This window comes from Schistocerca gregaria, chromosome 8, assembly GCF_023897955.1.
Source record: "Schistocerca gregaria isolate iqSchGreg1 chromosome 8, iqSchGreg1.2, whole genome shotgun sequence".
Taxonomy (NCBI): domain Eukaryota; kingdom Metazoa; phylum Arthropoda; class Insecta; order Orthoptera; family Acrididae; genus Schistocerca; species Schistocerca gregaria.
This window is the reverse complement of record NC_064927.1, coordinates 323,072,153-323,095,662: the sequence shown is the minus strand read 5'-3', so window position 1 is coordinate 323,095,662 and position 23,510 is coordinate 323,072,153. Positions and strand designations below refer to the sequence as shown.

The 23,510-nt window shown below is 41.8% G+C and overlaps 2 protein-coding genes across 8 annotated transcripts in view; both read right to left on the bottom strand.

Moving 5' to 3' along the window:
• LOC126284945 (DNA ligase 4-like) overlaps positions 1–23,510 on the bottom strand; it is a 616,842-nt gene that overhangs the window by 479,590 nt on the left and 113,742 nt on the right. The window lies entirely within an intron of this gene.
• The window catches only part of LOC126284944 (DNA ligase 4-like), a 295,121-nt gene that overhangs the window by 157,885 nt on the left and 113,726 nt on the right, over positions 1–23,510 (bottom strand). For all 6 annotated transcript variants that reach the window (XM_049984208.1, XM_049984209.1, XM_049984212.1 and 3 more), the window contains exon 5: positions 1,300–1,475. In XM_049984208.1, coding sequence (XP_049840165.1) covers positions 1,300–1,475 — 176 coding nt within the window. The remainder of the gene's footprint in view (positions 1–1,299; positions 1,476–23,510) is intronic.

The following is a 23,510-nucleotide window of genomic DNA, read 5'->3' as shown; positions in this document are numbered from 1 at the left end:
GTTATTGCTAATGGAGAGCTGGAATAAATAGAAATATTATCTTACTACCACAGAACATGCACAAAAAGAAATCAGTGAGCCCCACCAGATTGATGGTAGCTAAATAGTCTAGTATCTACAGCAGTATTGGACAGAAAAGTTTCTGCTTGTCACACTTTATAGACTGTCACTCAGGATTATTAATTCAGTATGTAACAGGAGAGCACTGTTGTTTGGAAAATCTTGTGAGATTTATACAGGCGCACCAAAACTTTTAGAGATCCATTCATATAACTCAGATAGTAAAACATTACCTATAAAAGGAAAAAAAGTATAGGTTTGAATGCCAGTACGGCATACACTGGCACACATATTGTTCTACATGACTGCATGATGTTTGTTCTTTTGGATATGTCCAAAAGAATGGACACTATGTGGAATCTGCAGCTGTGTTGTTATAGCTTCATTCTAATGCTGGGTGTGCCATCTGTCTTTTTTTTATATTTCCCACACAAAATAATAATAATTTGCTGATTACATTTATAATGAGACAGGGAAATAATAATTGTAGTATATATGAAATGATGGCAATTACTCAACAATGTACAACTGTTGAAGAGTTGGCATTGTAAACATCAACCCTAAAAAACTGAAAACTGTTAGTGGAGAAACTGTGAAGAGAGAAAGTAACTGAGAAATCTATAAGAAGGAAATATAATGAAGAAAAACAGAAAAACATTTTCCGCTTGTTATATAGTTCCTTCCATGGACACTGCTCCAGCACAGTAATTTTAACAGGAATCACTGCATCATTCACCAAGACATACTTCTTAGTACCAAATGGTCAGATTAGCATGGCTGTTGACTTCAATTCATGCTCAAAAGTATCAAATGTCAGTAGGAATGAAGTATTTTTAAAAAAAAGAAGAATCAAGAAAAATACAAAAAGGCAGAAAGAGACTACAATTCATCTGACAGAAGTCTCTTAAACATTAATGCTCAATTTGTAAGAGTATTAATAATTTGCCCCATAAATGGAGGGGCTTAACGTATGTGCATTATCCTGTTTTTACAGTCTAAATTTTGCAATAAAGTTATATACAATTTTTTCTCACCATGCCTGTTACTACATTATGAATGACAGCATTCTGTTTTGTTTAATACACAGGAGAAACTCCAGTATTACAGGTGTTTTGTTACACTGATTCATTCCACTTTACATAAAGTAAGAACTGAAATCACTATTTGCTCTCTTCAGTACGCCTGTCATTTTCTTATTGCAATCAATAGAGGTGAGACAGAGAGGGATATAATCTTTACCTTGCTTAGATCATTTGATACATCATACAGTGCTGAGGCATCAGGATGAAATGCGTTGAAAGTACCAATGTGGCCAACACCAAGCTTCATGTCCTTCAGTATCATCCTGATTAACCACTTCTGTTCCATTTCAGACATTCCAGTTAATAATTGTGTTAACTCATCATCCATTCCTCCTGAAACAGATGTTGTCACTATTTGTTTAAATACTATACAATAACAATAATGTTAAAAAGGACACTCATTGCTCCAAGAAATCTAGAGGCTACCAAATATATATCCACCAATAGACATTTTGGTAATTACATGCATCGATGGAAGACAGTTATGTGTAATTAATTTATCATCACACTAAAAGGATGTGCTCTTATAACACTGTTCATGTAAACCAGAGTTATAAATCTCTTGAGACATGTCTAACGGTCACACAGTTTGATTTGTAAGTGACAGCCATGCCTATGAAATTTTTAATATAGAAATGTAAGCAGATGAAAGACCATAAATGTATGCATATTTTGTAATTAGACAAAATTTTTGTTAGTGGAGTGGTCAAAACCATCAAATTCCTACATTGATCAATAAAGGAAACACTCACATATGTAAGCAAAATAAATTGAGAGTTCAGTATTTGAGAGACATAATAAAAAAAATTAATGAAATAAAAATGGATCAAACATTGGAATATATTTATTGCATTTTATACCAATATGAAAAAAAAGAAAAGAAATTTGAGCCATTTCACAGTGCAACACATTACAACATCTGCCTCAGTACCTTAGTAAATACTTGAGGCATCACACAACAGTTTGAGAGATACACAATGAAGTTTTCACTCTGCAGCAGAGTGTGCACTGATATGAGACTTCCTGGCACATTGAAACTGTGTGCTGGACTGAGATTTGAACTCTAGACCTTTCACTGGCAAGTGTTTTACCAACTGAGCTGCCCAAGCATGACTCACAAACCCTCCTCACAGCCTTACTTTCACCAGTACGTCACCTACCTTCCAAACCTCACTGAAGTTCCCCAGAAAAACCTGGTTTAGCCATGGACAGAGGTATATGTCCACAATGGGATTTTCACTCTGCAGCAAAATGTGCACTAGCCCCGCAGGTTTCACAGAAGCATTTCTGTAAATTTTAGAATATAGGAGATGAGGTATTGGTGGAAGTAAGGCTGTGACAATGGGTTGCAAGCCATGCTTGGGTAGTTCAGCTGCTAGAGTACTTGCCCGCAAAAGGCAAAGGTTTCTAGTTCGAGTCATGGTCCAGCACACAGTTTTAATCTGCCAGGAAATTTCACCTCAGAGCACACTCCACTGCATAGTGAGGTACTGGTGGAAGTAAGGCTGTGAGGATGCATCGTTAATCATGCTTGGATAGCTCAGTTGGTAGAGCACTTACCCACAAATGGCAAAGATCCCGAGTTCAAGTCTAGGTGCTGCGTACAGTTTTAATTTGTCATGAAGTGTGAATTTAAAAGATGCTTTACACTCATTAATTAAAACAGAGACTCCTCAACTTAAATACATTGTGTATAGATATAGCATACTGCAATTCTTGTACTTTGTGCACAACAAACTGTAGACTGTCCTACTGCAATATGTGCAACATGCCTGATGACAATTCCCTCCTTAAAGACAGGTGGATCAACAGCACTTCACTCTGCTGGGGAGATCCATTGTGGATGGGTTCTTTGTTTAATGAGTACAGTTTGTTAGTTAGCTGTCCCTCAGTTGCTATGCTGCCAAATCACTAAGGAGGTTCATGCAGGAGAGCAGCAAAATGTGCCTGCACTGAGAAAAAAGAATGACAAAACTGAAGGGGGTGATCAACAGAATGTGTTAATTACTTGTCTCCATGTAACATGGCTTTGCCTACCCAGTCAATTTTCCATCCAACATGATGCCCAAAAATAAGAATACACACACATTTGAAACTTCCTGCCAGATTCAACAAGCAAATCAGCGAAGTGGCATCAACTAAAAAGACTTGCACCAGCCATCAGGCCCAAACCATATGCACATTTCAGTTTTTCCTGGCAGATTAAAACTGTGTGCAAGACCAAGACTCAAAGTCAGGACTTTTGCCTTTACAGCCAAGTGTTCTACTGAGTGAGCTACCCAAAAGCAATACACAACCTATCCTCACAACAGCTTTAATTCTGACAGTGCCTTGTCTCCTCCTGCACACAAATTTCTCAGATGCGAACTTTTGTACCTTACTGCCATCTGTAAATACCAGCCTTCTGTAAAGCCACAAAGATGACAAATTTAACCAGTATCTGCAAATACACAGTTGTCTTAGGAACACGTCACAGTAGAAACTAAAACTATAACAATGATAACATCATTCAAGACACTACCAGGATGAAAGTATTTTTTTGTGTACAACAACATAGAACCCAACCCAACCGCCGACACATCATATATTCTAGCCGTTTACAAAGAATGTTGGTGAGACTGATGGGCCGATAGCTATCCACATCAAGTGGGTTTTTAATGGGTTTGTGCACTGGTATGATGGAGATAACGAGGAGATGTCACTTGTAGTCAGACAAGAGATGTTTCATCATCTCACTGGGGATTTGATCTGTCCCAGGAGCTGTGTCGGGGCAATGTGCAAGGGCGCTGAAGAGCTCCCATGCTGTAAATGGGCCATTATAGGGTTTATTTTGGCATATAATGAACAAGAGGTCTTTCCCTTCCATCTGCTGTTTGAGAGTGCATAAGACAGGGGGAGAGGGGGGGGGGGGGGGGGGGAGGGGGCTTGAGCAAAGTGCTCGGCAATTGAGTTTGCATTGATAGATAACGCATGATCGATGGCAATGCCAAGGACACGTGTCGGGGTCTGGCACACAAAACCAAATCTGATCTTCATCCAGACTTGGTAAGGTGATGTATGGCACCTAATGGTTGAGACATACTCTCCCAACACCCCTGTTTCCATCTTTTTATAAGCTAGTGAACACGGGTACAGAGCCATTTAAAGGCAATTACGTGCTCTAGGAAAGGGTACCGCTTATGTCACTGTAGAGCTAGTCAACGCTCTTTAATTGCCTCAGCGACTTCTGGTGGCCACCAAGGTATTGCTTTCACCGGAGCGCCCTAAAGAATGAGGCATCGCATTTTCCGCTGCAGATACAATCATTGTAGTGACCTGCTCAACCACAACATTGATGGCACCATGTGGGGGAGATTTAATGGAGAGCACACATTTTCACACCTGTCAACACCTGCTTTCTTTGGGAATGGAAGTATTGTATTCTTCTCATAGTCCAAGGGTATTTCGCCTGTCTCATACACCTTGCTCATGAGATGGTAGTGTTTTGTCATTACTGGTTCTCCCAAGGCTATCAGTGGTTCTGATGGAATGTTGTCTACTCCTGGGGCCTTGTTTCGACTTATGTCTTTCAGTACTCGGTCAAATTCTTCACACAGTATTATATCTCACATTTCATCTTCATCTACAACCTCTTCCATTTCCAAAATATTGTCCTCAAGCACGTCACCCTTGTATAGACCCTATATATACTCCTTCCACCTTTCCACTTTCCCTTCTTTGCTTAGGACTGCTTTTCTCTTAGAGCTCTTAATATTCATACAGGTGGTCCTCCTTTGTCCAAAGGACTCTATAATTTTCCAGTAGGCAGTACCTATTTTACTCCTTGTGATATATGCCTCTATATCATTACATTTGTTATCTAGCCATCGTTGCTTAGCCAATTTGCACTTCCTGTCAATCTCATTTCTGAGACGTTTGTATTCCTTTTTGCCAGCTTCATTTACTACATTTTTATATTTTCTCCTTTCATCAATTAAATTCAATATATCTTCTATCACCCAAGGATTTCTACTAGCCCTCGTCTACTTACCTTCTTGATCCTGCCACCCAATTTTCTTCTACTGTATTTCTTTCCCCTGTATTTGTCAATTGTTCCCTAATGCTCTCTCTGAAACACTTTACAACCTCTGGTTGTTTCAGTTTATACATGTCCCATCTCCTTAAATTCCTGGCTTTTTGCAGCTTCTTCACTTTTAATCTGTAGTTCATAGATGGTAATCAGAGTCCACGTCTGTCCCTGGAAATATCTTACAATTTAAAACCTGGTTCCTAAATCTCTTGTCTTATATTTATATAATCTATCTGAAACCTTCCAGGCCCCTTCCATGTACACAACCTTCTTTTGTGATTCTTAAACCAAGTGTTGGCTATGATTAAGTTATGCTCTGTGCAAAATTCTACCAGGTGGTTTCCTCTTTCATTCCTCCCCCCCCCCCCCCCCCCTCCCCCCAGTCCATATTTACCTACTACTTTTTCTTCTCTTCCTTTCCCTACTACCGAATTCCAGTCCCCTATGACTATTAAATTTTCATTTCCCATAACTATCTGAATAATTTCTTTTGTCAAATCATACATTTCTTCAATCTCTTCATTATAGGCGGATCAATTTGGTGTATAAACTTTTACTACAGTGGTAGGTGTGGGCTTTGTGTGTGTCTTGGCTACAATAATACTTTCCCTATGCTGTTCATAGTAGCTTATCTGTGTTCCTATATTTTATTCATTATTAAACCTACTTCTGAACTTACCCCTATTTGATTTTGTATTTATAACCATGTATTCACCTGATCATGTATAAACCATAAAAATCGAAGGCATTATGCCACACACAAACAGACCTGGCCTGCGGGCAGGCTGACGAGACTGGAGCTGATGGGCAGGACATGCACATTAGTGGGAAAGAAAGGGCTTCAGATCAGCAGGCCCGATCCAATAGAAATGCCTGAAGAAATGGCCTGCAGTTTTGGCCTGTCATGGAAATTCACTAGTGTGGCCAGATATTCAGGAGTCACAGACAGCATGTTGATAAAATGGGACTGCAGTGATCAGTCCATGCAACAGATAACTTGTACAGACTCTCTGAGAATCAATAATAATGATGATAGGCAGTTCACCATAAAAATGGTCACTGAGCTGCAGACAGGCATGCAGGAAAGACACTCACACTCTCACAACTAAGTTTCCGACCATAGCCTTTGTCAGAAAGTGAGAGTGCACATACATTCACACAATCACTCAGACACAATTCATGCACACATGAAAACCATCTTTGGCCACTGAATCTACAGTCTCTGAGTATCAGATCCAAACAAACCACTCCTCACACCTCCCTGCCTCTCATCTGCAGCTGCAAGGCTAGTGGCAACAAGTGATGGCAGCATGGACTGCAAGCTGAGGTGAGTGGTAGGAAGGGGAGAAGCAGTAGTAATGAGGGAGTGATGATGCATGGCATCTCAGTAAGCAAACCATTTCATATAATGATTTTTTTTTTTTCAAATTTCCCTGACATTTCTCTGATTTCCCTGACACATTTGAATTTCCCTGATATTCTCTGATTTCCAGAACCTGTGGTAATGCTGATAATATTACTGTTTACTAATACAATAACTGATCACAAAGTAGTAAATTTTGTTCTGTTTATATGAACACAAATGCATGTACATGCTCAGATGCAGTGCATTGCAGTTCTGCATTACCACTGATGATAATCGTCGGTGATTATAGTTGTGACACTGGGAGATATCTCACTCTTCTGAAGTTGTGGAGAGGTACATCATTGTTTGATTTTGTTGAAGGAGCCACAACCTCACCTCTGCTTGCTTCATCACTATCAAAGTGAAGTCCTCAAAGGTGTTCTTTTAAGTTTTTGGAACAGATAAAAATCAGATGGAATCAGGTCAGGGCTGTATGGAGGATGATCAACGACAAATGAACCCAAGGTGTAGGATTGTTGCAGATGTTACAGCACCCTTGTGTGATCTGGCATTGTCATGCTGAAGGACAGATTACTGAAAAAGTAGATGAACACCTCAAATTCAAAACTCTATTATAGCATGCTGCTTCTCATGCACGGACATAGTTACATGACACACTGGCCATGTTACCCTCTAATATTCGGAGCCCTCTAGCAGCTGAGGGTAGCAACTATCATCAGAGGAGTGGGAAAGTCGACCAAGTAATGTGTACGACAAGTAATGCCTCAACGTATATTGAGAATGGAACAAAAAAGTTGGAGGCATTACTTTTCAGCACACCCTCATACAGATTTTTGCATGTACACTGGTTGACAAAAAACACCTAAAAGACATAGTCAGATGTCAACAACATAATTTCTTACACACCAGAAGTGAGTCGCACTAGTGTTGTCATGTTTAGTGTTGCTACTGGGCCTGATCAAGTATGTAAGGAAGGAGGGTGAACAGTCTCAGACACTGAGTGATCCCTGTGAAGGACATGGGGATGCCTTGCACTCCTGTGAGACAACATCACTAGCTCCTGAGAAAGTTTGAAAGGTGCCTCACTGTGTGTCATCATTTGGCTGGCTGGTCAAATCGTACAGCATCCAGATTTGTGGGAATTCAGATACAACAGTGGTGCAATGCTGAACCGCACACGAACATGAGGGCAGGCATACTCACCATCAAAGTTCGAGTCAACCACGTCCAACCACCACAAGGGAGGATCACCGTATTGTGCATCAAGCACGTCGTAACCCCTTTATATCCATGCCTGCCATCTGAGATCAAGTAATGGACTTCTTGCACCATTCTGTGCATCCTTCGCTGTTGGTCAGAGAGAAGCAGCAGCTGAACTACAGAATTATTGTCCTTTGGGTAGGCTGCCAATAACACCACAATAGCAATTTCTGTGTCTGGAGTGCTGCCAAGAACAGGAATCACAGAGTGCCGATGAATGGCTTTGCATTGTGTTTAACAATGAATTGTGGTTATGATAATTTTCGGTGAGTATAGTGGTGACACTGGGAGATATCTCATTCTTCTGCAGTTTTGGAGAGGTACATCACTGTTCATTGCAAATTTAACTCAATTTTGTAATTACTAAACCAACATCACCTACGCTCTCAACCTCTGAAGTTTCTTTTGGTTTCCTCATCCCCTTCTGGGTGGCTCACTACTTTTGCCAGGCAGATCAGAGAATGTCTAACAATTATGTTGACATACACACAATTTTGATGAGTAATTGGATCTGTGACAGCAGTACAAGAAAACAGAACTATACTCTGAATAGTGATTAAATATTAAAATATAACAACATATTATTACATATTGAAATATGTTTACAGCAGTCTTTGAAAAAATTACAGAAATGAATGATGACCTACACAACTCACTATTAGCCCACAAATGCAAGTTGCCATGATCAAGAAAGTACAGAAACTGCCCCCCTGACTTACCATAGTTGGAGTGATGAATGATGGTGGCCAAGTTTAGGATTGTTCTGTGCACATACACAATGCATTCTTTGGCAGTCAGTAACATTCAGTAGCATTCTGAGTGCTCTGCTCCGTATGTTGTAGCCAATGCCAGCATTAAGCATGACTGCAGTGAGTTATTTAGTGACTTTTTTTCCATTGTTGTGAGTTGTTATTGCTGATGGCGGTGGGAGATAATAGATTCTACACAAGCATGCAAGAGATGTAATTTGCAGAATATACACTTTCTTCAACTGCAAAGCACATCTATGCCTGTACCGCAGCTGTCGCATGGAACCAGCAACAATGCAACCGCTGTTCATGCCTTAACCTGCACAAACTGTCATCATCCATGATACGGACTCCAGTTTGTATTACTAGTCTCACTCCATTAATGTTGTATGTAACCTTCTACATTAGCACAAGAACAAAGACTGCTTTAAATTGCCTGTCCCATGCCGTGTGGATAAAAAACCAGCCCAGCAACATTATGGTTGCTTACGAGTACTTCAACAACCCTGTGTCATTGCTCATCGACTATTGATTGTTGGCACTGTACGAAACTCCTGAGACACAATGGTCTGCCATGTACGTATTTCTGGGAGACCATTGGAAAAGGTTATTAAATCTAAACAACATTATACACTGATCAGCTAGAACATTACGACCACCAACCTAATAGCCAGCATGTCCAACTTTGGCATGGATAACAGTGGAAATGCATCATGGTGTATAAACAATGAGGCCTCAGTAAGTCACTGGAAGGAATTGACACCGCACAGATCACCTAATTCCCACAAATTCCATGGAGGGAGTGATGAGCTCTACACAACATTCAGTCACGTCCCAGGTGTGTTCAATTGGGTTCAGGTCTCATGAGTTTGGGGCCAGTATATCAATTGGAACTCGCCGCTACATTCCTTGAACCCCACCATCACACACTAGTCTTGTGACATAGTGCATTATCTTGTTGAAAAATGCTTCTGCCATTGGGAAACATCATAGTCATGAAGTGTTGAACTGCTTGGTCATTATAATGTCTTTCACAAACTTCACTGGACCCATGGATGGCCATTTGAATGATCCCAAGAGCTTGTCTCCAGCCAACTGAATAGGTGTCAAGGAGCTGTTTGCCTGGAAGACAAAAGATTCACGCCCTCCCATCAGCATGGTGATGAAGGAATTGGGATTCATCAGACAATGCAATGCTCTGACACTGTGCCAACATCCAGAGCTGATAGTCACATGCCCATTTCAGTTGTAGTTGCCAAAGTCAGAGTGTTAACATTGGCACACGCACGGGTTATTGACTGTGGGTGGCTGCCCAACCCAATGATCTCTGGACATGGTTTCACCTTGGTTTCATCATGTGTTGAAGGCACTCACCACAGCACTCCTCAAACACCTGAGACGCCGGGTAGTTTCCAAAACGCTTGTGCCAAGCCTCCAGGCCAATGCAATCTGTCCTAGGCCAAGCTCAAGCGCGCACGTGTTTGTGTGTGTGTGTGTGTGTGTGTGTGTGTGTGTATGAGAGAGAGAGAGAGAGAGAGAGAGAGAGAGAGATAGAGAGAGAGAGAGAGAGAGAGAGAGAGATTAGCAGTCATTCCTCACCAGGGGATGCTGTTATTGCCTGGACAAGTTTATATTGATAGTAAGCAGGTGGTCATGATTACTTTAAAATCTGAACAAGACCAATAGTCCAAATGATGCTGTATCATCCTTTGCCAATGGCCTTGTATTGGACCGTGTGCTAAGGCACCGAGTTTTCTTTCTCAAGCCAACGTCTCCACAAACTATTGATTCTGCCATGTGACCAGACACCCAAACACTGTGCTTGCTGGCTACCAGTGCACAGAAAGTAGCTTGGGGTCTGGCGAGGCTTCCATCAGCCTAGCTTCACTCAGTCTGGCTCTTCTCTTTTTGGTGTCAGCATTGTTTCGATTGTGCATTGGCAACACATTTGTGGTTCACAAATGCACCATAGAGTTTGAAGATTCACACACATTTTGCTGTGTCCACATCGGCTACAGAACCTGATTAGTGACAAAGTTCAAGCCACAAACAATCCAACCACCATTCACTTGGTGACAACATGAATACTGCTGCACGATCTTCATTTCGGATCTTTCCTCCAATACGTCCCAATGAGAGATGATTGCACCATGCACCTTTACTTCAAAGGTTCAAAGGTGTGTGAAATCTTATGGGACTTAACAGCTAAGGTCATCAGTCCCTAAGCTTACACGCTACTTAACCTAAATTATCCTAAGGACAAACACACACACACCCACGCCCGATGACTGCAGCGCCCGAGACCGCTCAGCTAATCCCGCGCGGCCACCTTTACTTAGCAGGGTAGAATTTACCAAGTGACCTCCTGCAAGGACAGTTAATCTGTGAGAGTAATTCATGTCCCTTTGGTGTAACAATCTGGTTTTTGATAAAGTGTTGTTTTCCATCCATTTGTAGAACAGTCCTTTATACAGCTCCTAGGATGCCACTCTTTACTACACTGTAATAGTTTTAGTAAATTATGTAGGGAAATGATCCCACAACAGTGGTCTGGCAATAAAATATGGCAGCTTCATTATCAAATTTCACATGTCGTTGACTGCCTCACCCTGATAGGCACACATTCCCATTCCTGTGCACATGTGCACCCCACCAGCAGCTTTGTTAATGTATTTCTGCAGCTACTGTGCTTTGCATCACTTCCCTTGACCTGTGTCCCATGTGTTCATAGCCTGTGTAGCCTAGCAACATGGCATCCACCAATGGCACAATCGACACCTCGCCACATGTGGCCACTGCCCCATCACCTCACAACATCACCACCAAACTGGCCATGTGCCTCATGGGGCTGGAATGCTGGAACACCGAACTGTGTGTGTGCAATTTGTGCAGATGCAACTGCTGTCGGCCCAAATCCAGATGCCAGACTCCACACCAACACCCCCACTAGCAATTGTAAGTGCTGCTGCTGCCACTGTCGCCATCCATAATGGCCCCAAAGCAACTGACGACTAATCATCCGCCTGCCTTCACCACTGCGTCTGCCTGTGCCACAGCCTACTTGCCACCCTTTAATCACTGAGTCCAGTGCCTGTGGTTTTCCTCTATGGATGCCATGGTAACCAGCTGTGGCATCATCCTAAAGCCACCAAGTTAACTATGGTAATCAGCCAGCTCAAACCGACATATACGACAGAGATTCACGATATCATCTTGTCACCCCATCCACCAACCGCTATGAGACACTCAGGTGTCACTTCGTTACAAAACTCATGTTGTTCGAGATGCAGTACATCTGGGTCATCTTTTTCCTCAAGCAGAATATGGACTGGGAATGCTTGAAATTTCTGCATCATCTCTGAAGCCTGATGGAGCCACACATGGTCTCTGATGATTTCCTATATAACATATGACTGGCTCACCTCCTCGCCCCGATACAGACAGCTGTGGCATCACATGCTCTCCTCTCCCTGACCACGCCACCAGCCATGCAGACAGCTTGCAAGAGATGCTGGCCTTCCTGCCTGCCAACGCCACTGCATGCCAACCCATCCCCACCCAGCAAAGTCAAATGACCATTACGCCATCCTCCCCACCACAAGCACACCCCCATTGCTAATGACATCACCAGCCACTCCACTCTCTGCTGGCCTGCAGCACAGCCCCAGCATCCAGGAGTACACAACATGTTCGTCTGCCTCAGTGCTGACATGATAATCCTGCAGGCAACCACAGCCCACCTCAATTTCGAACACTGCAATCTGCACCGCACCAGCTGCTGACACAATGACAGCTACCACCACTGCAGCTCCAGCCAGCCTGCTGACAGCTTTCATGATAAGGCTTGCCTTTCCTAGTACCATGAGTATTTCAGCCCAGATGCTGTGAACTGCAGGGAACCCTGCTCTTGACACACAAATGCAAGCAGCCACTAGGATTTGGCACGCCTAGTTGCTCCTCAGTCTCCCAGTGCATGATCATCTGTGATGCTCATTCACCACGCTGTTCCTGTCCTGAATGACACTAGCTCTGAGTAGTCTGTCTCTCTGAGGTGTCTTGTATGGCACCTTGGGTACGACCTTAGCCACCCTCCTAACAGAAGTAAATAGCTCTACCATCATCAACTATGACACACATTGCCACGTTCTAGACTCGGCCTGCAACAATACCCTCCTGTGGACTTTTGCTGTCGTTGACACCACTGATCCCATTATCAGAATGGATTTCAATGGCACTACCATCTGCTTCCTAACATTGTTGGCCAGCACCTCACTGACAGTGATGTTGGGAAATCAACGATGTGCACCACTTCTTTTGCTGTTCCTCTTTCTTTTTTTTTTAAACAGGGGGCAATTCCAGTCTACATGCTGACCTCCTAGCACAATTTCCTGCACTCACACATCTGCCGAATGCACCTTTAGAGATCTGTCATTCAATTGTCCACAATAATGACTTCACCCCAGACTGCCTATCTTCTGCTAGCCATGGCCCCTAGCACCACAAAACTGAAGATCACCAAGGCCAAGTTTAAATAGCTGCTATCTGCTGGCATGCAGCATCCTTTGAGGGGCCTGTGGGCGTTTGCCCTTCACCTTGCCAATAAAGAGGATTGTCCCTGGTGGCCACGCAGCATTTACTCAAAACTAACCGCTTGCATGATCCCTGACTGGTCTCCATTCTTACACCGCTACAACACATTGGCTTGGGGCTATAATTTTCAGCACAGTCGAATGCGCCACGGCTTTCACCTGGATTCTGGTTGCACCCATGGACATTCAGACAACTGCTATCATCACGTCCCTTAGTCTCTATGAGAACACTTTCATACCTTCAGCCCCCCTAATGCTGCCCAAACATGGTAGCGTTTCTTGGATAGCATCTTACAAAGCTTGCCATGCTGTTTTGCCTTTTGGACAATGTACTTGTTTTTCTCTGCAACACCTGAGGAATACCATGAGCATCACTGCAACGTTTTTGACCCCCTCCAGAATGCTGGCATCATCGTCAACAGAGCAAAGTGTGTTCTCAATGCCAGTGAGGTGGTATTTCTACCTGCCACCAGTACACACCCCCTACCTGACAAGGTGCAAGCTACCCTCGAATTCCCGTGCCCAGACATATTACAAGACCTCCATCATTTCCTCTGTATTTTAAACTACTACCAACACCCCAATTGCCATTGTGGTGATGGCAGCTAGATTGCTAACAACACTGTCCTGCAGCAACACACCTCCAACACCTGGCAGTCACTTGCTTACTTCTCCAGCAAACCTTTTGCCACACAATGACACTGGAGCACATATGGTAGAGAGCTCCTTACCATCTACAAGGGAATTAAATAATTTTGACCACTGGTGGAGGCCCATCACTTCACAGTTGTTACCAACCACAAGCCCATCTTGTTTGCCCTTGCAAAAGACTGTGACCAGTGCTCCTCACGTCCATTCCGGCAGCTGTCATTCATCTCTGAATTTACAATTGATATACATCACATCACCTGGAATTGACAATGTTGTCAGCAACTGCCTCAGCCTACCTGTGCCGTTGCCTCTTCCCTGGGCTATGATGCACCCCAGATCATGACCTGAAACTCTCCTGCCTAAGTCTGGGTGTTGCTTCTGGACTCCGCCTCCAACCAAAATTTACACATGGCTCAAACAGCAGTATCTCCTGCATTGTATTCACTGGCTCACCACACCCATTCCTTTCCACTGCACACCCATTCCTCCCCACTGCATTCCATAAATGCAACATTTGACTGGTTGCACAACCTGACACACCCCACCACGAATGCAACCATTGCTCTTGTAATACAATGCTTCATGTGGCCATGTATTCAGGGGAACTTCAGGAGTTGGGCCTGCACCTGCCTTGTCTATCAGTGCACCACGGTCTGCAGCCACATACACATCCTTGAAGCCAGTTTCTCAAATGTGTGGTATCACTTCACCCACATTCAAGTGGACATCGTCAGCCTTCTACCACCATCTGATGACTGCCACTATCTCCTCATCATGGTGGACAGATATACAAGCTGGCCTGTGGCAATGCTGATACTAGACTTCTCTACCGCCATGGTAGCATGGTAGCTGCTGCTTTTGTCTCCAAGTGGACTGTCCATTTCGGCTGCCCACACCACATCATAACTGACCATGGGTACCAATTTTTATCACCCCTTTTCCAGGCACTGATACACCTCTGTAGCACTGACCTGCACCTGACGTCAAGCCTCCACCTTGCCACCAACAGCAAGGTGGAACAGCTCCTCCCGACTTGCCCACAAATGACAGCCTGCCTGAATTCAAGCCAGCTTGCAGGACTGCATGACCCACCTGTAACCCACCCCACCCCAGTGCCATGGCGAACACAGGATATTCATCCTCAGCAATCTCACCTCATGCACCCTCATTATGCTGCACATCAATGCTCACTAGCTCCTACTTCATCCACACCAAGTCCTGAAGTGGGACTCCAATATGTTTACCCTGCATTGCCATGTCATCTCTACCAGCATTCAATCTATAGGCTGAAGCCCGCCTATATACTGCGCGATCTAAAACTTCCCAGCTTACCCACCATGTTTGTCAACATCTGACTGGCGCTTACTGATGCCAGCACTGCTGTCAATGCCAGCCCCCCACGATGGCACTAATGGCATTGACACCACTGACACTAATGTCACTACCACCAACATCGAACCAAGAACCTCCACCAACAATGGCCCCAAGACACCTGACTACCACCTCATATCCAGGGCACTACAGAAAACCCATTTGCTACACCAGTGCTGCCTCTGACCCAATGGGTGTCAACACACAGGTGCCATCATCACCAACACCCAGGACACTCACGCAGCTGCCCATCCATCTACCCCAACAGCCTATGCCTTACACAACTATCACACCACAGCACGCCACATTGATCCCCTGTCTCTCCCATAGTGGCCCTGCACTACTGATAATAAGTGTCTGCCAACAGCAAAATGTATCATAGCCTTTAGAATGAAGACTATGCTATACTTCATAAAGTCTAACTGCTTTGGATGAGTGTGAGGTCACAACTGTTTAGCGTACCGTTTATCAGTCGCAGGAAAATATTTGCAAATAGTTGCATGAGTAGCATTATTTTCCAAATAAATTAACTTTTGCACAATATGACGTGTGAAGTGTGATGAACTTCTTGAACCAGGGAGCATCTGAATCTCATCCAAAAGTAGAATACACTTGTGACAGCTGTAACAAGTGCTTCAGAGATTTGTTTGGCCTGGAAAGGCACAAAAATGTGCATAAAAATAGTGTTAAAAAGACATGGTCACTGCATCTAATTTGTCCACAGTGTAATTACAAAGGACTGCGGAGAACAATGGGTGAACATTTCGTCGTAACTCACAAGACTGAACTGGAGAAAAAGTGTTACCTGTTTCCACGAATGGATTAGTCCTGTGAGTGGAAGAACAATTTGGAATGTGAGACCAAATTGATTTATGTAAAATCCATCTCATCCAGGAAAAATATATATGGAGCAACTGTTACACATCTGTATTGTCATCATGATGGGCATTTTAGTTCAGAAGAAGCAAACTCTAGGGCAACGAAAGTATTGGGTTCCAATAAAATAAATGCCCACTGACCATCCATGAAGATAGTGCAAACTGAAAATACATCCGTTGAATTTCTAGCAAACCATGTTGGTCCCTGTTTTGATGTTGCAAGAAGGAATCTTTCAGAGGATGATAAACATCAAATTGCATCACAAATAGAAATGAAAATGCCTCTGTATGTATTCTTGATAGTATTTGTGATTCTGTGGCTGGTAATGAAGTAAGTTGTTTGCTCTTAAAAACAGGTAGGATTTGCATAACATTTCCAACAGTACAATTTAAATAGTGGTGCTATGTTTCATAGTAATGATTATGTCAGTGTTGATGTGTGGGTAAATCAAATGAAACATACTCCAAATATTATTCATCTGCACAAGCCTCAAGGCCTACCTGTATCTGACTATCTCACATTTCAAAACAGAAGGCTTTTGCCTTGTAATTCCAAATGACACACAACTTCAGTTGATTTCAATGTTTGGAAATGACTGTCTTTGTATTGATGGGACCCAAGGACTGAATGCTTACAAGCTTTGCTTTTGCTTTTCACATTATGATGACATGCACAATGGATTTCCTTGTGCTTTCATGTTTTCAGACAGAGGTGATACAGTAATTATGGACCTTTTTCATAAGACAATAATTTTCTGCTTGGCTTCTGAGTTGAAACCTAAATGGTTTATGTCTGACATGGCAGAAAGATGTTTTAATGCATGGATGTCCTTACAACCATAGAGTACAACTAAACAACTGTATTGCAGTTGGCATGTAGATTGTGCTTGGAGACAAAATTTAAATAAAAGAAAAGAAAAAGACATGCAGGTTGAGGTTTATAAAAAAAATGAAAGTGGCATATGAGAGAGACCCTTTTTCTTTCAAAGTCATGGCAAAAAATTTACTGGACAAGCTTTATGCCAGTGACCTGACAGAAACTTTGCAAAATATATTGAAAAGTTTTTTCATGGTGCTTCAAAATGGGCTCATTGCTACAGGATGCATACTGGCATAAATGCGAATATGGCTCTTGAAAATATGGATAACAAACTGAAGCACATCTCTCTTAAAGACAAAAAGGTTAAAAGGCTGGATAAGGGCATTCATGCTTTGATGAAGTTCTTGAGGGATATGTTATTTGATAGACTTATTGTTGTTCACTGAGGCAAAACCACAAAGAAACCATCTGCTTTAATACTGAGACATCAGTGGTCTGAAGAGATGCCTGAAAATTCTGTCTGCAAGGTAGAAAGTGATTATTGGAATGTGATGTCAGAAAAGTCAGATGAACTGTATGTTGTTTCAGTGCAGAAAACTGAATGTAGCTGTAACCTACGAAGCATTGATTTTAATGCTTGCTTACACAGTTTCCATTGCACTTTTACTGATACAGTGATTGCTTGGGATATGTGCAAGCAAATAAATCTTGTTTGTCAGTCCATTAAAGTCAGTGATGCAATGAAACAACAGGACTCTGCATTTACTCAAAAAAGTATGCAGAAAGTTTACAAGAAGAGAAAATTATCCTCCAAGATAAGTTGTGCACTATATTGAAAGACAAGACCAATTTGCAGACAGAAAAAATGATGCATACTGAAAATATAACAAGAATTGTAAACTCAACTGAATCTCAGAAGGATTGCAAGCAGTGAAAAAATTTATTTCTCTGCTGAAGTTTGTAGTAAAGATGCAGAAGATTTACATTTGACAAACTCTGCTGCTCCTTCCATTTCCACTTCCAAATCCATAGAACCAGCTAACAAAAAAATTGAACCTCAGAGGCTTCTTTTTTCTACAGAAAAGAAGCACATGCACACAAAGAAGGGCATAAAGAGACCATCAGGCACTGAGGTGAAGAAGATTGCACTGGAGCTGGTTCTGCCAAAGAAGCAAAATCTGTTGTAAAGTTTCTAAGCTTGTTATTAACTTTTTGAATTACATGCTATTTATTTATTCCTTGAGTTCACTTTGATTCTTTTATCAAACTGCAAGTGAAATATTAGTGTAGATGTTTGTGAAACCATGATTTGTTTTTATATTAATGACATTTCAATAAAATCATGCATGTCATTGTTTTAGAATCTCACTGTTTCCAGTGTATTTTACAATTATTTATTTATTTCACTGCAACACACAAGCATTTGTTGAGTTTAATTACTTTGTGCATGAAACATATGCCTCCATTAAGATTTATTTTTGGCATCATAGAAATTTCTAAATTGAGTGTTGATGTGCAGATTTGTGCAAATTCCATTTCACAGTTTCAGCGGTAAATTGCCTTAAAAAGTCCTAAATCATTCATAATTTTTTGTATCATGATACACAAATTATGTAACTAACAAGGAAACAAATTGAAAATTAAATAGTGGAAATGTGCTTAAGAACTGAATGTCTATTTATGTACTGGCACAAAATTGTATAGGCTCTGTTAATCATTCTAACTGACAGTGTCGCACATTCCTTCTCAGGGGACACTGCCTTAACGCAGCACTGCCTGTGTAGGCAAGGGGGTTCACATGCTCTCAATCCGGAGGGCTATACCGGCAGTAGCATAGCTGCCAGCAGGGTCACCCATGCCGGACAGGCCAAAGGGAAGGAGCCAGACGAAGTGTGTCCCACAACAAACTATCAATCCTGTTTCCTGTCCTATCCTATCCTAAGCCTATGCTTTTTCCTTGTCTTTTTCAATTCCCTACAACATAGTGCAGGGAGGGCTCTAGAGGTGTGGTGAAGCCAATCTCCTTAAGGGAGTCAACCCAATACAAATCTGGATCCTCCAGGTTGGGGGTTGATCATGGGGCTAACAACCTTATATCAGAAAAAAAAACATTGTTCAGCAACCAATTCACAGAGAGAACCAGACTGTTTCAAACTTACGACAACCAAGGCATGTCAAACGGCAACAATTTTGGTATATCGGAACATGGAATGTATGGAGTATCTTTCAGGCGGGAGCCAGTAGGAAGCTCAAGGAGGAATTACTGAGGTACCAAATTGATGTTTCAGCAGTGCAAGAGATAAGATGGAAACAAACAGAGATGGTTGATCTCCAGCATTATACCTTGATCAATAGTGGGGAAGAAGAAAATAGATTGGGAACACATTTTATGGTAAAGAAGTCTGTCAGTCATGCCATGGTGGAATATGAAACAAAAACCCCAGATTATGTCGACTGAGGCTGAAGGGAAAATTCTCCAACTTCTCACTGATTAGTGTGCATGCCCCAATGGAAGATGCATCTGAAGAAGAGACAGAAGGATTGCATGAGAAACTGGAGCAAGTATATAATAAGCTGGCAAAGTATGATGTCAAAATTATACTGGGGGATTGGAGTGCCTAACTAGGTAAAGAAAAAGAACCAAACGGTGGCAGGTCTTCGTAGTAAACACCTGGAGTCAAATAACAATGGTTGGAAACTGACTGAATTTGCTTCTAGCACAGAACTAGTGATTAAAAGCATGTCTTTCCCACACAAAGACCTTTGTAAGAGGACTTGGAAATCACCAGATGGGTTGACGAGAAATCAAATAGATCATGTACTGATAGATGGACGGCATGCTTCAAATATTTTGGATGTGATTAGTCCCTGAGGCATGGATACTGTCTCAGACAATATTTTGGTAAGAATCAAAACCTTAGAAAGGTTTGCAATAAAAGTCAGAAGGGCTGGGTTGGAGAAAAGTAAGGTCTACAATGTGGAGATGCTCAAAGATCAGAAGAAAAAGGAAAAGTATAGGAACAAAGTGCAAGAGAAGTTGCAAAAGATCAGTGGGATGGAGGGAAAGGATATCAACACACTATGGGAGGAGACTAAGATAGCTTTAGATACAACAGCTCAGGAGATACTTGGAGAAAGAGGAAAGCAGAAAAGAAATGGATGGTTTGATGAGAAGATGTTAAAGGCCCTAGATGATACAAATCAAGCTTGACAAAGAATGTTACAGAGACATGCACGAAATAATGTGGCTATCTTAAAAGAGAAGAGAAGGGTAGCTAACAATTTAGTGCAGATTAAAAAGAGAGTACAGGAAAGGGAAAGGATGGATGAAATACTGGAGAACTTTGAAAATAAGTAGGGGAGGAAATTCTTTTATGGGGTGGGACAAATAAAGAGTGGATATCAGCCAAGGATGGACATGCTGAAAGATGAGAGAGGCAGTTTAATAGTTGGAAAGGGAAAAATAATGGAAACATTGCCACAACATTTTGAAGTGTTACTGTCAGACACATCGTAAGTGAAGAGAGAAATGGAGGGAGCTAGAGAAGAAACTGAAGAAGAATAAGAGGTGGATGGAGAGGAGATGATGATGCAGTGGACACAGAACCACCATCGATAGAAGAGCTAAGGGTAATTATAAAGCATCTGGGAATAACAAAGCTCCTGGACACGACCTGGTAAAAGCGGAGATGATAGAACACTGAGGTGAAATATTAGTACGGAGGATACATAAAATAATTACAATGGCCTGGGAAACAGAGAAAATGTCAGAGGACTGGACATTAGCAACCATCTGCCCTATACATAAGAAAGGATCATGCGTGCAGTGTAAAAACTACCGAGGAATGTCTCTGCTTAGTACTGTCTAAAAAATCCTTTCTATGGCTATAACAAGGAGAGTAAGTAGAAAAGCAGAAAAGATTCTAGGCGAGTACCAGGCAGGTTTTAGAGCTGGGAGGTCTACAGCTGACCATATCTTTACAGTACGTATGATGCTGGAGAAGACTTATGAATATAATGTAAGATTAGAACATCTCTTTATAGACTTTAAACGGGCCTGTGACAGAGTTAAAATATCAGCACTGTGAGAAAAAAATGCAGACATTCAAATTTCCGAAGAAGCTAATAAAATTAACAAAGATGACCCTAAAAAACAGCATAAGCCAGTTTAAAGTTCAGGGATGTCTGTCGAGATTGTTCCCAATGGAAGAAGGACTAAGACAGGGAGACCCATTAACCGCAGCTCTATTCAACCTGGTATTAGAGAATGCAGTAAGACCAATAACCACAAATCCAGGAGGCAACATTTACAATAGACTTCTGCAAATCTTAGCCTATGCAGACGATGTAGTAATAAGTGCTAGAAGTACAGAGGCACTCACATCAGTCTTGAAAGAGTTTAAAGCCACTGCCAAGAACCTTGGTTTACAAATTAGTGAGACAAAATCTAAATACATGGCAACTGAGAGAGATAGAAGAAAAACAGATGATCTACAGTTAGAAGGGTAAAACTTTTAAAGAGTAGATAGCTTTATTTATCTTGGCTCAGCAATAACACCAGAAAACAAAATGGAGGCAGATATAACAAACTGAATTAAGGCTGCCAACAGATCATACTATATACCATGCTCAAAAGTAAGAACCTAAATAGGAAACTAAAGCTGACACTCTACAAAACAGTGATCAAACCAGTTCTCATGTATGGCAGTGAGGCATTGGTACTGACAGAGGCTTTGGAGAAGAAACTAAATAAATGGGGAAGGAAAGTGCTGAGGAAGATTTCTGGTCCTGTAAAAGAAGGTGAGATATAGAGAATTAAAACTAATGAAGAAATAAGGGCCCTCTACAAAGAACCTGATTTGGTAACCTCAATCAATATGGGAAGGCTAAGATAGTTAGGAGATGTCCACCGTATGACAGAAGAAAGGGTCCCGAAGAAGATGATGATGGGACATCCTGGTGGTAGAAGGAGGAGAGGACGACCGGGTGCAAGATGGCTGGAAGATGTGGAAGCTGACCTGAGAGCAGTGGGAACGAGGAGGAGGCACAGGCGTGCTGAAGACCAAGACGATTGGAAATCTGTGATTAAGGAGGCCAAGGTCCTCTGAGGACCATAGTGTCATGGAGTCAGTCAGTGTCTCACATTACACAGTTATAAATGTTGTCTTCACTTTCATTGCCAACAGTCCAATACAGTGAAATATTTGCTGTAGGTGAGGCTGACCAAGGATATGTAATATGGCCATAAATGTGACAAAGCAGAGCTGTCTTCACTTAGGAAATGAAAGCTTTAGTGACGGTACAAAAGACTACTTCTTTATGGCACAGTGACATGCCAAGCATTCTGTCATAAAGTATGTACAGCTTCAAGTACATACTGCACGACAGAATACCTAGTGTGACACTGTGATGTTTCAACTTTTTATGCATGCGGTATAGTCCTCATCTGACAAGCATGTGAAAGCATTGTATGTTGTCACTCCCACTGCCCAGTTTTATGGATCTCATATTCACTCACAAGATTTATACTAGAATACCCACAGACAATTATATTTTTCTGTAAACACAATGTCCAGAAGAGACTATTATTGGAAGTGTCCTTGTCCTATGTGCATGATCTATAATTATTACCTTGCCCAGCTCCCCACACAATTGAACAAAATACTATCCAGTACTCAGCTCCCCATGCAATTGAACAAAATACTATTCAGTACTCATACTTGCTTTTATATTCAATAAATTTAGAAAGCCATGGGCATTGGTATATAAACTACCAGTTTACATGTAATAATAATGATTTACTTGATGAGTTCTGGTAACTTTTATTGTCTTATGAATAATCCCAAGAAATTATAAAACTTGACTACCACGTATCGGCAAAAGAATTTTAAAGTCAATATAACAGTGTTACCAACAAAAAGGAACATACTGGAAAAGCAATTCTTTTGAGAGATTCATCATCAGATGAATTAGACAATATTCATCATTAGATTTAGTAACTATTCAAATTCCTCGGCTTTGTCATCCTACTTACAGAACTGATGAGCCCAATTATAATAATTAATGTTAATCATAAGATTACATTCCACAATTTTGATTACACTCTTAGAATCTGTCCATCTCATTAATAAACACAAATGTGGTACTCAAACAATGGAAAATCCAGGCTGGAACATAACAATTTATGAAAAGGATAGTTGCTACTCACCATATAGCAGATATCCTGAGTCACAGATAGGCACAATAAAAAGATTGCCACAAAATAAACTTTCAATCAACAAGACCTTTGTCAAAAGTAAGACCACACACACACACCACACACACACACACACACACACACACACACACACACAGGCACAGTAAAAAGACTGCCACAAAATAAGCTTTCGACCAACAAGGCCTTGTCAAAAGTAGAACACACACACACACACACACACACACACACACACACACACACACACATATGACAACAGTACCTGTCAGCTGAAGCCACACTAAGAGCAGGAGCAGTGCATGATGGGAGAGCTAACTGGGTGCGGGTGAGGAGGAGACTGCGAGATAGCACAGTAGGAGTGAGGGACAGTGATGTGCTGCTGGGGAGTATGCAGAGATGAG